Genomic DNA, 17,752 nt, shown 5'->3' on the forward strand with positions numbered 1-17,752 from the left:
TTAGGTGATCAAGTTGCGACATCGACTCTATAGCTCAGTGGTAGAGCATACGATTGCAGATCGTGCGGTCCCGTGTTCGAACCACGGTGGGGTCTTTTTTGCCCTTCAAATTGATTTTATTATTATTGCGCAAAGGACTTAGCTGACCTTCAAGACCTAACACGTCATCCAAACTGGGACTGCAGCATGTTAACCAAAACCATGAGATGGCAATTCTCTTGGCTGCTTCTTGCAGCAACGGTCCAAGCGGCCTCTTTGTCCCTTCAGTCTCCTCGTTTCACAATCAGCGCGTCGGATGCGAGCCAGCTGCGCTCGGACACGTATGCACTAATTATCACATCACTGCTGTAGTATAACTCATATGCCATATAGCCTGTCCCTGATCAAAAAACCAGAGCCTTTGACCCTTGGCCCAACTGACACTCTTAAACTTACGTTCCAGATAACAGAGAGTGACGAGGGCAAAGGCGTTCAACCACACCAAACCTTTCTTCGATTCTATGACAAGGCGTCGGGCGAGGAGGGCATCCAGCCTGTTCGCGTGACCCCAGGAGGAAAGGCTAAATTTGAGCTGGTGCGTTACATCGCTTTTGCAATTGCAAAACGCGTTAGACTTAGTCGTTATGTTAGAACATGATGCGCCCACCTGCGTCTATTCCACCAACTACGCACAACCCCCTTGAGGTCTCGCTTATCCTGGGCTCCTTCGTACATGCACCTGCACAGTATGACCTTTTTGATCTCTACATACCTGCCTCCCAAGCTCCGGCTGAACACCCGGATGAAGCCTCGTTCCATATCCTCCCCACTATCAAGCATACCTTCCGCCCTGAACAAAAATCACCTCCCCAGTTTATCTCGGCCGTATTTGCAGCGGCAGTACTGTTGCCTTGGCTTGTGTTGATCGGATTGGTATGTTTTTCCGTGTTAAACCAATCCTCACTGACGAACTTTGTTATAAAAGTGGAGTAAAATTGGCGTCAGGGTCCCGAACCTCTTTTCACTTAGCATCATACCCTTCACTGCCCTCCTCGGTGCCTTTGAAGTGCTACTTGTCTGGTACTGGGTAGATCTCAAGCTTGGTCAGGTACTGTTATACGGAGGTATCCTTGCCATTCCAACCGTGTTCGCTGGTAAGCAAGCTTTGTATGCGACTGGAGAATGGAGAGCCGGTCGGAAGTAAAGATTGCATACTTGTGGCTTTGTACCGTCTCAATTACGGCACCCCTGATACGTATGGTGGCTTTCCTTTAAGGATAAACGATACTCTTAGCATTATGAGAACATGTAGGCAAGTGTAGTATGTGTTGTCCATCAAGGCAGACGATCACTCTCTATGCTCTTGCCTCGAACATAATTTGGTTGTGTTTGACATCTGCTGGCGTCAAACATCGTCGTAGACATACATGCAGTCATTCACGTGCATCCACATTCTCAATTTTACAGGATTGTCCAGCAGCTGCTGCAAGATATAAGCGACCAGGCAAACCTTGCTAGTGGCATTTTCCGTCGCAATCATCACACCGTAACTTGCAGGTAAGGGCTGGCTATAGCCAATACTCGGCGGCTTCTGAATCCAGCAAGCAGTTGACGCAGGACCAGATGCTCCCATGTACTCCAAAAGACCGTCTGACTAAGGTCAAGTTCACGAACGACGGCGGAGGTCAGGCAGCGCGACAGATCAGCCACCGCCGGAGTATATTCCCGATTTACGAGTTGGAGCGTGGTTAATGATAACAGGCGCCGCACTGACTCACATCAGTGAACTGGCAGAAAAATGAGAAGACGATATATAATAATTCCCGCTACCTCTGTAGTGGGTCTTATACAGTATAGGACCGGTCCTTTACCCACCACATTTTGAAATGCATCCCACTTTACAGTGATTTTGTTTTTCAAAAATCGTAGTAGACAGTAATACTCCAATGTACATGTAAATACTATGAATCAACTTTTAGAGCTATCGGAAACGATGCTGGTGTGTTGCAGCAAAATCATTGAAAACAGCGTTATCTTGGACTTCACCAGTCCTTTACCCACCTCGTTTTAGAAATTTTTGATGTCACACGCCGTAAATTTGTAATTCAAAAAGGCAATGATAAGATCACAGGATGCGACATTGATGCGAGATTAAAAAACACACGCTGGTGAAATCAACCATCTTCTTCTCCATCATTGTCTTCTTGCTCGCTGTCATAAACCTCTGGCTGAACTCACTCTGGCCTCCGCACAGGTTTCTCAATTTCTGCCATCTTTGGTTTGTTCCACCATGGCCTCCATTTCTCCAACTTTGCCAAATCTCGCTCTGCCTCCCACTCAACCTTCTGTGCCTCAAAATTTGCTCTCGTTGCTTTGTTTTGTTCTTTCCACTCTATCTCATCCCTTTTCCAATGTGTGAGCTCTTCAGAATGTTCTGCCCTTCTCTTGGCCCTCATCTCTTTTTCTCTAGCTTCTGCCTCCACTGCATTCTCGTGTGTGATAACCTGTGCCACGAAGACATCACCAGTGAGCATACAAGGTAAGCCATCACCAACGAGCCTTGTACCCTTCTTCCTCCCTGCTTTTTCTTCTTGCGCTGCGAGCTGACCACGTACTTGATCACAGTATTGGATCTGTAGGACAGATGCTGCCTGTAAGCCAATCATTTGATGTTTGGTTTCCTCCTTGCATTGTCCTGACTCCTGCAAAGCAACTTGTAGCTTGTGCTCAGCCTCGGTTGTGGGAGGACAGTTTAAAATTTCCCTGTACTGTTTGTACTGCAGTGGTGATACTATCTGTGGTATGTACATAGGTACTTGAGATGTTGAGCAGACGGGGCTGAAGGTAAACAGGAATGCTGCAGATGTTGTAGCCAATCTATTGACTGTCATTTGCGCAGATTCATGCCATGGAAACTGCTCTGTGTGTGACGGTGTCAAAGGTAAGGGTTGTGGAATTAATGAATCTTGGTTCGAGCCTGACTCAGGTCATGTGGGACTAGATAACACTTCTGTTGCCCTGCGAATCAATTGGGACATGAGGCAAACTGGTGTTGTCTGAATGAGTGGCAGGTGACCACGACATGATGTCTCCTGACTCGGTGCCATGACGTTGTAACGATGGTCGCAGCACTGGGCTCGGAACCAGGCAATCCAACACCTATGTTCATACCATTCCCCGACCTCCCTCGACCTTCCGAAGGCCGCGCGCACTTGTCCGAACCTTCCACAGGCAGTTCTCGTGTTCCGAGACCTGTCCGAACCTCGCAGGTTACCATACCATGTCCTATCCTCATCCTTTTGACTTCGCTGGTGTGTTTTCCTTTATTCTAACTATATGTTGACTACATCTTAGTGCTACACGGATAACATCGGCATCCTGTCGGGAGTCTCGATACATATAAGCAGTACGCATTGCAGCTTATTACATAGGTTCGGACTTGCTTATCTCGCTACTAGTTTTGCCTATGGATTCCGGCCTCTCACGGAAGTAGGATATAATCTTGCTTGCTGGCTACTGATAGGGCACTTCACTTCCTGTACTTCGAATAGTAATTAGTAGAGTCACCTTGGTATAATTGTAAACTGCGCAATTGATCCTTGTTCATTCAGAACGATTGTCTGGCTAGACCGCTGCCAATTTCGCACTTCGTTTATTTTCGAGTCCCGATAGATTAGCGTTGTTCCGGACTTCGGACGTTGCGCAAAGTCTTATACTGTTATTTGACACACCAACATATATAGACCTTCGGACAGCCTTCGCAAGCCTTGGAAGGCATCGCGCTACTTCGGACAACACTTTCACAGCCTCAGACGACCTTCGGTCGCATCGGACAAGTTTCTCGGTACTTTGGAAGTAGTCTTGGAACTACGGACAAGCATTAAAGAGGTTTTCTTCCAATATCTTGTCTACTCTTTAACTGTATAAGACTTCCCTTGCATTATCAAGGTAGTTCTTAGGTTGTCTCTTGGGACGAAGCATACTCGCATCTCTCAGGACTAGGGACTCACATTCAGTAGAGCCCAGCCCAGATCTACTCTTTACACCGGACAGAACAATCACTCATTCTAGGCATCTTGGACGCTACTGCCCAGGTGCAAGTCTTGCGCCTGGTGACGCACATCTAGCATGCGACCTCCGGATCCGCCGGACCGGAGGACTACAACTCTATGAACCTCCGGAAAACATAAAAACAACTCATCCGACTCACCTCCGATGCATTATCCGCCCTAGCCTTTATCAGGCGCTCCCACTCGTGCTCAGCCAACCTTTTCCGAGTCTCCTCGATATCCTTCCGCTTCTGTTCCTCCATGCGCATCTGTTCCTCTTCCGCCTCCTTGCACTTGCGCTCTTCTTCCTCTGCCTCGAGCTGCGCGATTTCGGCTACCATTTCAGCCTGCCTCTCTTTGAGGAGTTGCCGGAAGTAGAGTTAGACATGTCAAGCAGTAATAGGAGTGAGGGGGAAAGTTTTTAATCTTCTCATGGGCGCCCCGGCCTACTTATATGCTCAGTGCTATTTTTATGAGCTCCGCCCATCATCCTGCATTCATACAACTCCAGACCGGACTTCCGAATCAGAAGCCTCGTGGGCTCGGCCCTAAAGGGGGGATACTGTCATATCCCGTGTTCCGGACCCGGACGTGTCACACACATCATTTCCAGATATCCAGATCTGACTGACTTCTATCTATGTCTGGATCCAACCTGCATCTAACTTCCGTGCCTAATCCCTTTGTACGTTCCTATTCCAGTTAGACTATATTATTTTCCGTACCTCATTTCACTTCCGTCTTTATTTTCCTCTGTTCTCATCTCTGGGTTCATTTACTATTTTTGATAGACTAGCATTTGACTTTTCTATAACCTCCGTCCACAGCCTCGCATAGCTTCGGACTGCGCTGGCTTGTCCTCCATTAAGTCCTCCATAGTATATAAACCCTGTAGAATCTATGTACATCTTTAGTTCGAATATTATCTTAGACTCTGCTCATTCTCCCCTCCATTTGACTTGAGTTATTCTCTCGTCGACCTCCGCTAGTCTTAGGGTCGATCCCGATAGACTTATCACCTCCGCCTCTACCTTTGGTAGTCCTCCGCTGTTTCCTTTCTAGTTCGGACATCGTTCGGATTAGTCTTATCACCTGTTCCCGAACGTCCACCGGAATTCCTGTGCATCGGACAATTGGAATCTGGACATCGTCCAATACTTCCGGACATTGTCCATTAGCCTTCGGAAGTTAGGGGCACGTACTCGGGTAAGGGGCACAGCGCATGAGCTGAAGCCAAGCCCTTTGGATTGAACCTTTGAGCACGATCTTAACACAGGCCCCCTGTTGTGCTGCACCACTTTCCCATGTAGTTTTTTTTCATCTTGTCCGGTGGTGATTCTCTGTAAGCGTATCTATACTGTTCGTATTATGGCACTGAATTAATACTTAAACTGATCTAGTTTTCAATTATGCCATGTTTTCAACAGATACCTTGTTTCTTCCATATGATGTATTCTCTTTTGGCGCACATAATTCATGAACTGTTGTTTGGGCAACACTATGCTACTGATCAAATAATCTGTTTTAAGTTGACCTGAAGACAGCATTTTTTAGTAGTCACATGCTTGACCCCAATCCCTCAGCCCAAACCAGAGTACCTTGAGCTCATACATAGTACATTTGCCTTCTTCGGGATGAAGGAGGATAAAGAACTTCTTCTGGACAAGGAGAGAGTAGTGAAGAAACCCAAGGTCAAACCTGCCAGCCATATCATTGGACTGAAGCTATGTGCAGGAGATAATGGAGACTCTGGCTTTCCAGCTGCCACTGTTGATGTGTCTATCTGAGTAACTAACCTAACCTTCCATTAGATTTTTGGCCCCGATTCCTCGGTCCAGCCAACCAGTCTTGTCTTTAACTCAATATGGACCATTCAATGTTTTCTAGAACACATGAAACGCGCATTCTTTACATGCTCCAGGTGATTTTTTCCTCTTTTTCCATCTCCATTTTTGTTCTACTCGCATTGCTCTCAAGTCTGACTCTGTGTCAACTGTGTTTACTTCCTGTGATTCCGCATCCTGGAATACTTGTGCCTTCAGACTACGCGTCTTACAGTGCCTTTTATATAGAAAGAAACAATGGCAACTTGCAAGGTTGGTCCTCGTCGCAAGGTTGGCCCTGCCCACATCATGAAGACTAAACATAAATTTTTGGAGTCCAAGGTGTGTATTCTCTTTACCACCGAAGATGATTTCTCACCTTTAGCTGCTTCAGGACCCAGAAGCCTCGCCTGTCCCTGAAGGTTCTGTAGTAGATGGAGGTGGTGAGCCCATCCCTACTGATGATGATTCTGGCAAACTTGCTGTAAGAAATCCATGTTGAATATATCGCAAGACTCATCGGCAGAACTCTTTAGGATGATACCACTGTGGTTGACTCAGAAAGACCTCCCATCAGGCATTCTGACGATGAAGATGTTACACTAGGTATGACCTTGATGATTTTGTCGCGTCTTTCCACCTATAGAGTTTGATTATCAAGGTGGTCCTGATGTCCAATTACTGCCCAAAAAGCGCAACCTTCACCAGCGTGAGCAGGCGTCATTGACAGTGCGTCAAGGTGGCGAAGGTACATTAGGAAACTGTTAATGTATTGTAGGACACTAATGCCATACCACCAGAGTCCTTGCCTGACAGTAGTGACTAAAATGATGCTGAAGAGCATGAACTGAGCTCTGACAGTGATGCTGCCAATGACCCACCCGCTAAGTCAAAGCAGGGTGCCACAGGCAAGACATCTCTGCCTCACATCTCACCTGCACTTCCTGGTCGAAAGGACAAGGGTAAGATGAGGAAGCTACCTCCACCCACTGAAATTGAAGACCTCAACAATGACCAGAATGACGTCAACATTGACAAGAACTCTGGTGATTCTCTTATGTCTGGTCAACTCCCACAGGAAGCAATCAACAAGGCCATTGCCTTAGGCAAAAAAACAGTTGAAGAAGCAAAGAATATTGCCAATGAGTATGGCAAATCTGTCTGCACAATCCTAATCCAAGCCAGGTTATCAGTGAAACCCACCCGAGCCGAGAACAGCTGGAACATGTACCAAGTGTGGTATAAGATGCAGCACCCCAAGTCTTCTGATGGTGAGTCTTGTGTAGTATTCATTGAATATTGTACTTATACAATTTTGTCAAGTATCTACAGATGATTAGAAGGAGGCACAGCATGACCATTGGGTCAAGCATTGTGACCAAAGTGAAAACCCTGAACTGTGGAAGGAGATCCATGAGTTCTGGGAGGGGATCTCAAAAAATTCTGACGAGTCTCCAAAAACAATATACAACCATATCATGGCCATACACGATGCCTTTGCCACAAGTGTAAGTCTATATCATTAATATATTTGCATGGTGTCCCAAGTCATTTTGCAGTGTCAATCTTATTCATGCCTTGAAGATATTTATGTTGGGGGATTTGTATTATACACGGGTACTGAGGAGGCGGGTCAACGAGCTGTGGGAGTGTTTGCTGGATCACCACTTATCTTGGACCTTGTCAATGAGAAGCAGGTGGACATCAAGAAGCTTGTTGATTATTTGACAACTGTAATTAAGTAATTGTCTTTTTGTTGTTTGTACTTCACTGTGCTAACATGTGTACTCTGGGACTTTCCATCATGATTACATGGACACTGGGAAGTCCTGCCAGCAGAATATATGACTCATGGGCTTTCCCGACCAAAGAATATTTATACCCTGGAACTTCCCAACATGATTATATGGACACTGGGAAGTCCCGGCCAAAGAATATTTACACTCTAGGATGTCCCATCATGATTACATGAACACTGGGAAGTCCTGCCTGCAGAATATATGACTCATGGGACTTCCTGACCAAAGAATATTTACACACTGGGACTTCCCAACATGACTATATGAACACTGGGACCTCCCGACCAAAGAATATATGACTCACAGGATTTCCCGAGTAAAAAATATTTGCACTCTAGGACTTCCCAACATGATTATATGGACACTGGGACGTCCCAGCCAAAGAATATTTACACTCTGGGACTTCCCATCATGATTACATGGACACTGGGAAGTCCTGCCTGCAGAATATATGACTCATGGGGCTTCCCGACTAAAGAATATTTATACTCTGGGACTTCCCAACATGATTATATGCCCTTTGGGACTTCCTGACCAAAGAATATATGACTCATGGGACTTCCCAGCCAAAGAATATTTACACACTGGGACTTCCCAACATGATTATATGGATACTGGGAAGTCCTGCCTGCAGAATATATGACTCACAGGATTTCCCAACCAAAGAATATTTAGCCTCTGGGACTTCCCAATATGATTATATGGACACTGGGAAGTCCTGGCCAAAGAATATTTATATACTAGAGCTTCCCCATATGATTATATGGATAGTGGGAAGTCCTGCCTGCAGAATATATGACTCATGGGACCTCCCAACCAAAGAATATTTACACTCTGGAACTTCCCAACATGATTATATGGACACTGGGAAGTCCTGCCTGAAGAATATATCATCCTGGGAATTACAAACTAGAGAATATTTACATGTTGGGACGTCCCAACATGATTATATGGACACTGGGAAATTCTGACAGAACAATATAGGACCCCTGGAAAGTCCCAATCAAAGACTAGTTGTAGTCTGGAAGTTCCCAATACACTGCTTATATGCTCTCTGGAAATTGCTGGAGAAAGAATATCTGCACTCTCGGGTGTCCCAACATGATTATATGATCCTTTGGAAGGCCTGACCAAAGAAATTTGTAGTCTGGGACGTCCCAACATGATTATTTGCCCTCTTAGAATTCCTGGGGAAAGAATATTTGTACTCTGAGACCTTCCAACATAATTATATACCCTCTGTGAATCTCTGACTGCACAATATATGTAGTGCTGCCGTGGTCCGGTTCGGTCAGGTTCACAGAGGGATGAGCGAGAATCAAGAACTGGACCTAGGTCCGGTTCTACCAGACTCGATGAACCCCAAACTGGACCTTTACGAACGGTTCGGAATGGTCAGGTCTGGTTATTTTCATGTTCGGATGTGAACTGAACCCGATTTTTTTACAGTGAGCAAAAAAAAAACGTAGATATTTTACAGTGCGCAAAAAAACGTAGATAGAACTTGTACTCGTAGCTACATATCCAACATGGCTGCTTCTGCCTCAACCTTTGCGGAAACATGGCCATTCTTGTATGCTGCCTTCAATAGCTGCAGCGAGCTGAATGTGGATGCTGCAAGTCCATTGCATCAAACAGTAGAAGTGATCCCTCTGCTCGAAAAGCCTGTTCGGAGGGGACAGAGCTTCCTTGAATGGGCAAGTAGTCTCATGCAATGCATGCTAGAGTAGGATACTGCAATGAGTGAAGCTAAGGAACCATTTAAGTAGCAAATAAATAGGTCATGATGAGATTATTTACGCTCCACCAGGTAACAATGTTGTCAGCTTGCTCTAGCGGCGAAGACAGATACATCGTGAGTTCTTGATGAGGATTATGAGCGCATTGGTCTGCGGCTTGATGGGTTTTGATGGCCTCGCGCATCCACGCGTCACCGTACCAATTTTCATGCAAGGGTCTTGTTGGCGGAGCGGGTTCTTTGGCAGGTGCCCGAGTTGGCGGTTTATAATACTTGTCAAACTATAAACATAAGTTCAGGAATGCGAACGGATCGTCGAGAACCAGCTATAACTGGCACTGGTTTGCAACCTGTGAGAGTAGGCGCAGAGGAAGGAGTCAGCGCAGAGGAAGGAGTAGATAGTGGGACAGTATCATCAGGATCATGATAAAAGATGATGTCCTTAGCATCCTTAAGAGATCCATCAGTATTGAGGGCGCATGCGTCAGATTCAGACATGATGATGAGTGAACTCACCTGGTGCTTGCTCCTTTTAACTGCTAACAAAGTGAACAACCGCTCTCCAAGGCCATATACATTGGAGGGTCGCGAAAACAGCCCATTCGAGAGCCGGGGTGCGGGATGCGAGCCTCCGGAAAGAATTCAAAGTCGTCGCAAATCCTGAGGATCCCAATGACCATGGGGGCAGAAGTTGAAGTTGAGTCGAAGTTGAAGTGACCATTACTAGTAGTGTGTGCCTCACCGATAACATGAGGATGCTGCGGTTCGGGGTTCGGAACGGTTCGGGAAGGTCCGAACCTATGTCCGAACTGTTCAGGTGATGGTGGACTGCGAACCTCTTTCAGGTCCGGTCCGTCCAAAACTTGGAACCATGGACTGAACCAAGGACGAACCTGACCAATGGTCAGGTTCGAACCACGGCAGCACTAAATATATGGATGTGTGGGACATTCCAACATGACTATCTGCATCCAGGGAAGTCCTGACTAAAGAGTATTTATGCCCTGGGAATTCTCATCTCAAGAATATATTATACTCTGGGAATCTCCAACATCATTATTGGTACTCAGGGAATTTCAAAACTATAGAATATCTACTCTCCTGGAACATCCTGCTGTAGAATCTGAGTACTGTATGAAACCTGATCATGATTATTCATCACCTGGAAATTCCCAGCTAAAGAATATATTCATCTCAGACATTCCTTATGTGATTATATCTGGGGTGAGAGGGCAGTACAGTAACCCAATAATGCTGCTAAAATCTTCAGTAGTGATTCATATAATACCAATCTCCATGCTTCTTCTAATGGTTTCTAAATTGTCCCTGATGGGCCCTATTATACCCCCTACCAGTCCCTATCATACCCCCCTAAATTGCACAAAAATTGGCTTGAAGGACCCCTGACACCACCCACGTGATGGGAAAATCCCATACAAAATATCATGAAAATATATCCCAGACAGGCTGGGGAAATAATTGACTTGATCCCACAATACTTCCCATATAGTTGTCCCAGCAGGAAATACAACTGGAATCATACCTCTTAGGCCAATACTTGTATAGAGAACTATCAACCTAATAGGTATATTTTTGGGGGTGACTGAAGTGGCAGCACAACCATATGTTCTCCCACACATACTTGCTAATATCAGCGGATTGTGATAGAGATCATTGACTGCTACCAAAACAGACTGGAATGAATGTCCTGGCATCTGGCCTCCAGCAAAAGCCTTCACAACAGTGCTGCTCTTCATGTCAAAAGATGGTTTGCCACGATTCTGATGTTCTACTGTCTCAAGCTTGTCAATTGTAAGTCAGGACAGAGTATGGATATATACTAAAAATCACAGCAGCAGATATGAAGGCAAGGAGAAAAGAGTGGTAGCTTTCGATCATTCTCATTCCAACAAAGTACACTGATCGATAGCGTGACCGACTGAATGTCCGATTTTCTGGATAGTGCCTGATCTGAATACAATTTGGTGGTTTTACACCTGTCAGTGGGACACTGCATAGACACAAATGAACATCCACACAGTGATAATATTCAGGGTAGTAATCTAGATTCTTCATCAGCATTTGATTGCAGAACTCCCACTCCTCAAGGAGCTGGCACTCTGAGAGAGATTAAGTCAGTGAAATAGACGGTTAGCAAAAATAAAATTGAAATATATGGATGTGGTGGAAAGGGAAGTGATACTTCACTACTCAGTCTCGGGGCAGGGACAGGCCAAACCGGACTTCATAGGGAGGGGAGTTCAAGTTCTACAGGTATGTAAGACAAAAACTTGGTGCCTACCAGGAATCGGTGTGAATCACCATGTTGACTACAGCATGATAAAGGTGGAAAGAAGCACAGAAATGTGAATGACAAACAAATGAGAAGGGAAACCAAGAAGTTTGCAGAAAAATAAGGCTATCCCTGCTATACAAGCTGAACACGAGGGAAACAAGTACCCTGGGAAGGAAAGCAAGGTGTGTGTGTGAGTAAGATTAAAACAAAGAACAACAATGGTATTAATCGGGAAGGCACAGTCAGGGACTGGCGGCTCTCCCACCATTATATTTTAGACATCTGGTGTGGGAACTTCTCCACAATACCAAAAACATAGCCTATTTTGGATGTCTCCACAATATGAAACCTTCCCACACTCTCCCCAGTCAATCCCTGGCTCACTATAACACCACAATTAGATACAGCTTATAGGTAAGTAGTATCATATGTTATATATATATAACAGAACATAATAGACCACTTTTTCTGTCTATTTTTTTACTAATGGCTGCTCCAGGGCCTCTGCAAATGTGATATAATATAAAACATATTAAAAATAATTTCGCAATTTTGACCATTTGGTATTGGATTATTGGAGAGTATTTATAACATATTTACCCACATATATGAAGCTATCCCAGCCCTTATTTGACCTACATCAATTACTGTACTATATCAACATAAAACATAAAACAGGTTCACTTTTTTTGACCTTTGGGTGTATGGACTCGAAAATTTGGTTCCCAACATCCCTTCAATGATATACATAACATATCAGGTGCCTAGGTCAACAAAATCAGTCCCTGTGGTGCTACATACTTATCCTCTCCTGGTGGTTCATGCCCTGGGAATTTTTTTTCCTGCAGCTCCAGCCCTTCAGGATGATAGGGTGTTTGTTCCTATTGGTATTGAGAGTATTCTGGTTATATAGCTACATTATAATATCATCAGAATCCCTCTCTGCAATGAAATATCTCCTCCTACCTATACCACTGCATATTTTCGCATTTTTGAGGTTTTCACTATATTACTCTTGTTATATGTATATAACATATGATACTACTTACCTACAAGCTGTATCTAATTGTGGTGTTATAGTGAGCCAGGGATTGACTGGGGAGAGTGTGGGAAGGTTTCATATTGTGGAGACATTCAAAATAGGCTATGTTTTTGGTGTTGTGGAGAAGTTCCTACACCAGATGACTAAAAATGCGAACATGTGACATTGTCAAAGGCTGTACTAGAGCACAAAATGAGGATTTGCACTAATATATCAGCCAGTGCTGATATCTGTTGGAGGATCTGTACTGATACATCACTCCCAGAGAGTGACAGATTACACCATTTATGTATCCGAGTTATATGACAATTATCATGGTTGATACATCAGAATGCCAGGAGCAGGTAGTACAACCGCAGCTCGGCTACGGCCCACTCTGGCTTGGCATTCATCGGTTTGCCAGTATTTTGGCTATCCTAGTGAGCCAGGCTACTTATATAGAGTTTGGTCCGGTTCGTTAGCCATTTGGAGTCCCATGAACCAACTATGAGCCAAAAATAATCAACAGCAGCTCAAGCTAATTTATAAATATGAAATCACGTCTCTGTTGAAGTCTCATTCCCAGTTAGTTTGACTGTTACTCCTCGAGGCCTCAAGGCTCAAGTTATCTCATAATATACCCACCATGAACCCTAAGGTCCCAATACAAGTTGACGGTAGATTCAGACTTGGAGATGTTTTTGGATCTGGTTCATATGGTGTGTTGTTCACAAGCTGACAATAATTATAAAAAATTAACATACTATGAACCCTACTTACTACTTAGCTGTTGTGTACCATGCTCAGAACATCATCAAAGATGATGCAGTTGCCATCAAACTTGAATCCATTACAACCCAGCCATCTTCTGTACAGCATGAATACGACATTCTGAAATGACTTGAAGGTGGAGTTGGGATACCCCGCGCTCTCTGGTTTGGTAGAGAATCAACATATCATGCTTTAGTTCTTGGCCTCCTTGGGCCGTCACTACACAATCTTTTCCTCGCACATGATCAAAAATTTAGCCTTCATACTGTTGTAAATCTAGGAATCCAACTGGTCAGTCAGTTCGCACTGGGTTGTTGCAGATAGGCTAACCCATTTTCCAGCTCTCATGTCTCGAGTACATCCACTCACACAATTATATCCACTGTGATATCAAACCACAGAATGTCTTGGTGGGCCTTGGCCATTTGAAGCACACTGCATTTATAATTGATTTTGATATCACGAAGGAATACTGGGACACTGCAACCAGGGTCCATATTCCATTTCGTCAGAATCAACGATGTTGATCTATCTGTTACGCGGCTCCCTTCCATGGTTAACTTGTGACCACAAGAAACTCTCCAGCTCTTCTATACTCGAGCGCAAGGTCAACACCACCATTGAAGTCTTATGTGATGGAATTTCCATCAAATTTGCAAGTGTTCTCATCTACACCTGCTCTCTTGCATTCTCAGAAGACCCTGACTATGGGCATCTTCATTCATTGCTTTGTGGTCTTCAAGCCACCTTGGCTGTGCCATCTACATGCTCACAGGATTTCAGCATGCCTGATAATCATGTCATACATTACCCTCCAATCTCTGATGAACACTGGATGGCCGAGGCAGCCCCATGTCTGCCAGATGCAATGCCACTTTGCAGATCTACTTGTGTGTGAGTAATCTATCTCATTTTCCCATTCACATCTGAAGTTCATGTGATTTCCAAGTTTACACAAATGTAATGCCTCTCCCATGCACCCAACTGCACTGTGGAAAAGCCATTAGTTGCTAGATCATGTTGTTGAATATGTCTTTCTATCTCTACATAAACTATACAGTGTACAAGTCTTGTGTTTCTCATAGGTTTCAAACCGCTCAATGCAGTCAAATACATGTCATTCTAAATCCTGACTCATGAGGGCTGACTCTCATGCTGAGTCACACAGCTTCTTATCTTTTTCTCACCCTACCATCTCCTTACTCATCCTCCTTGCAACTCGCAAGTGCTGTTTTTCTGCAAATCGGTCGGCCTGCTACAGAAACAAACTTGTCCTGGATACCTATACCTTACTCCTGAAGACTGAGTCCCAATATCTACCAGTTTTTTCCTTATTGAATCATATACCATCATGGCCAACCTCCTGGATGACACATGGGGGATTTTCCACAAACACTCCAATCCAATTGCACCATATTGCAATTAAATGCTCAATCAATCAGTATCGACTCCTGGAATGAAGGTAAGCATTAACTCGCTTGAGCCACTGGTTGATATCTGAAACATGTGTTCAGTGACTGTCAAACCACCCATCCTAACAACCATGGCAAACCCTCTGCAAACATGAGATGTCCCTTTCACTGGATGTCCTTACTATATTGCAATCTGGCTTCTGGACAGCCAGTTGACTCTGAGGATGTAGGTAAGCTTTACTGTGCTTTATATAACCAACTGATTGCGAGATCTAGGGCCCATCAGAATGCACATCTTATGGTATTGGTATCCCTCTCATTGAGTAAGGTAGTGAGCATCGGGGAAACCCCACACATATAATGTGCTGCCTAGGACCATTCAAATGAACAAGATCTTACGGTACATACCCTGGGCATACATTCAGTTGTCCCCCTTGTGTCATATCACAATTAATAATGTTGTTCAGACCTTCACTTGTGTGTACATGTTGGACTTGTTATTAGTTGACTCAGCACTGGTGTTTCCCTACTATTTCTCATGATGAAAATACATAAATAATATGTTTTTTGAATCTTTACTGTCACTCAAACATGCCTCCTTGTTGATGAGGGCAGAAGTCTCAAGTTACTGCTGTGCCTACTCATGCTGCTGTAACTCCTACTGCCGCTGCTCCAATTGATGCTACCTCCATTGTTGCTACCCCCATCATTGTTACCACCATTGCTGCCACTATTGTGCCCATTGCTGCCACTATTGCATTGAATGCAACTATGCTTCAACACCCCCATAGGCAACGGCAACTGCCTCTGAGGTTCTGTAAAAATAGCCCAGTTCGTACTGGCGCTAGTCATATGCCAGATGATGAAGAGTACATTGACATCGGCAATGTCTCTGGGGATGAAGAAGCTAACTTGCCTGCACCCACCGTTAGGGCTCCTCCAGTTCCTAGCCCTCTGCAGACAGCTACTAGTACCATCTACTCCACCCAAGTTGATCCCTTGGCTATAGGTGTTCGAGGAACACAGCCTAAAAGTACTGCTGATATCAATTACTTCTTTAGGGAAGATTCAGCTACTAAATGCAAGATTTGCCGAATCTGTGAGTGAGTTTTGCATCTGCAATTATTTTATTCTTACAGCCTTGTCCAGGGAGTTGCAGAAGGTGGACAGTTCACACCAGGTTATGTCCTACAAGCACTCAACCGGCACTTTTGCCTGTCGTACTCATGCTTTCTATCACCACACTGACATTTTCCTGCAAGAGCCGGAGCGCCTACACTGGTCTATCTACGTACAGCCTCTCAATGAGCGACTTGCTGAAGGGTGGACTTTGGCAGCTATCTGTGAAAGACTTTGAGACACTGCATATCAAATTGAGTCACTCAGTACCATCCCTAATCAGGGACACAACAATTTTCTGCCTAGAACCACCTTATCTCCAGATGACTATATTCCAGATTTCAGCACTGATGAGATGCACCGTCAGTTGGTGAAATTTATAGTTGCGGATGATCAGGCAAGTTGGTATTTACTTTCTATGTGCCCTTGCTAATTCATTTTCTGCAGGCAATAAACATAATTGGATGTGTGAAGTTTTGATGCCTGATACAATTTTTGCGGAAGGATTTGGCTGATTCAGACATCCCCCACCGCACAAAACTTCGTGAGCTCATCATTGTCGCGTGGCAGGAGTATCTCCAGGTATTGAAAGGTGATCTTGCCATGAGTGTCTAGTTATTGAGAATCCCATCATATGTTCTATGTATTCTTACAGAGGGCACAAGGAAAAATATTTTTTACATCTGACCTCTGGTCTGATAAGAAGCTCTGCCCCTTCATGGCACTCACCGCTCACTGGATTGCCAAGGAAGAGCAGACATCAGTACTCATCTTAAAGGCAGCCTTGATTGCATTTCACCATGTCCCAGGAAGTCATACTGGCAAATCTCTCGGATCAGTAATACTGCATCTCCTTGATTGTGCAGATGTTGCAAAAAATGTTAGTGTTTAGCTGTATAATATGATGTACTCTGACTTCATTTAGCCTGGACACTTCACTTTGGACAACACATTGAATAATCAAACATGCATGCAGGAGCTCTCCCACTAATGATGCTCTTGTGAAAAGCAAGGTGTGTCATCTATCTGAGCATCAAGCTGTGAAACGCACATACCAACTGCATGGACAAAGTCGTTTCCAGCTCCAGCAATGCCTCCAGCGCTCCCAGCTTGCACATCCACCAACTCCATTGCACAAGAAGTCCCATTCGATGACCTTGTCAACGATGCTCCTCTTGAGGAGGACTACATGCTGAACATTGATGCCAATGGGTGCATGCAAGCCACTGTAGCACCAGACTCGGGGAAAACTACTAGCACTTATGCAGCACCAGACTTAGGGACAACTACTATTACTGATGGACACAAGTTGTCTCCTCCTGCAGGCAGGAAACCTCACACACGATTTGGATGCCAATGTACTCACAACAAGCAGCTTGTCATTGCTCCATGTGGGATGATCTTGGCAAGGGAGACATTGTATGGGGCAGAGGGTGTTGGCAGTGTGATTGTTCGTGGGAAACTGTCTATGCTGATGATCTGCTGACTGCTTTCTACAGGAAATGATCAAGCATGTATTCCATACTGACGATATCAAGCCCCAACACATCTTCTATAATAATAATAATAATAATAATAATTGCGCACTCTCCAAGATGATGAAGGATGATCCATACTTCCAGAACATTGGCCCATCTGTTGATGTATTTCATTTTAACTGCAAGCATGCGGTCATGGATTGGTGGTGTCAAGAGAATTGCAACCCTGTAGCATTCAAAGATCTTCTCGGTGATGATGGTGTTGGC

General features: G+C 44.6%; 5 protein-coding genes and 1 non-coding gene across 6 annotated transcripts; 4 read left to right on the forward strand and 2 right to left on the reverse strand.

The window, feature by feature from the left end:
• The first annotated feature begins 19 nt into the window (after positions 1–19).
• On the forward strand, positions 20–1,284 carry EDB93DRAFT_194294 (Oligosaccharyltransferase subunit Ribophorin II-domain-containing protein). The gene is made up of 4 exons (XM_041455652.1): positions 20–320; positions 373–574; positions 631–912; positions 965–1,284. Exons 1-4 carry the CDS (start codon positions 187–189, stop codon positions 1,181–1,183), a joined length of 837 nt encoding a protein of 278 aa, XP_041309829.1. The 5' UTR covers positions 20–186; the 3' UTR covers positions 1,184–1,284.
• EDB93DRAFT_t46 lies at positions 24–95 on the forward strand. The gene has a single exon. It is a non-coding gene; the product is annotated as a tRNA-Cys (tRNA).
• Positions 1,285–2,213: 929 nt separating the features above from the next.
• Positions 2,214–2,870, reverse strand: EDB93DRAFT_1081499 (uncharacterized protein; the record flags this gene model as incomplete). Its single annotated transcript, XM_041445623.1, has 1 exon — positions 2,214–2,870. The coding sequence occupies one exon, from the start codon at positions 2,868–2,870 to the stop codon at positions 2,214–2,216; it is 657 nt and encodes a 218-aa protein (XP_041309830.1).
• Positions 2,871–3,603: 733 nt separating this feature from the next.
• On the reverse strand, positions 3,604–4,369 carry EDB93DRAFT_1102423 (uncharacterized protein; the record flags this gene model as incomplete). Its single annotated transcript, XM_041447203.1, has 5 exons — positions 3,604–3,668; positions 3,711–3,846; positions 3,990–4,012; positions 4,101–4,146; positions 4,190–4,369. 5 exons carry the CDS (start codon positions 4,367–4,369, stop codon positions 3,604–3,606), a joined length of 450 nt encoding a protein of 149 aa, XP_041309831.1.
• A 1,740-nt stretch (positions 4,370–6,109) lies between these two features.
• Positions 6,110–7,596, forward strand: EDB93DRAFT_1102424 (uncharacterized protein; the record flags this gene model as incomplete). The annotated part of the gene is made up of 6 exons (XM_041447204.1): positions 6,110–6,193; positions 6,237–6,335; positions 6,388–6,457; positions 6,498–6,599; positions 6,691–7,122; positions 7,436–7,596. 6 exons carry the CDS (start codon positions 6,110–6,112, stop codon positions 7,594–7,596), a joined length of 948 nt encoding a protein of 315 aa, XP_041309832.1.
• Positions 7,597–15,271: 7,675 nt separating this feature from the next.
• Positions 15,272–16,245, forward strand: EDB93DRAFT_1102426 (uncharacterized protein; the record flags this gene model as incomplete). Its single annotated transcript, XM_041447205.1, has 4 exons — positions 15,272–15,365; positions 15,499–15,921; positions 15,950–15,991; positions 16,028–16,245. The coding sequence occupies 4 exons, from the start codon at positions 15,272–15,274 to the stop codon at positions 16,243–16,245; spliced, it is 777 nt and encodes a 258-aa protein (XP_041309833.1).
• Between the last annotated feature and the right edge of the window lie 1,507 nt (positions 16,246–17,752).

This window comes from Suillus bovinus, assembly GCF_016758785.1.
Source record: "Suillus bovinus strain UH-Sbo-P2 chromosome Unknown EDB93scaffold_14, whole genome shotgun sequence".
NCBI lineage: Eukaryota > Fungi > Basidiomycota > Agaricomycetes > Boletales > Suillaceae > Suillus > Suillus bovinus.

Coding starts and splice junctions, on each gene's coding strand:
- EDB93DRAFT_194294 (XM_041455652.1), top strand. CDS start 187: ATGTTAACCAAAACCATGAGATGGCAATTCTCTTGGCTGCTTCTTGCA. Junction 575..630: donor GAAAGGCTAAATTTGAGCTG/GTGCGTTACATC, acceptor TCGTTATGTTAG/AACATGATGCGCCCACCTGC. Junction 913..964: donor GGCTTGTGTTGATCGGATTG/GTATGTTTTTCC, acceptor TTGTTATAAAAG/TGGAGTAAAATTGGCGTCAG.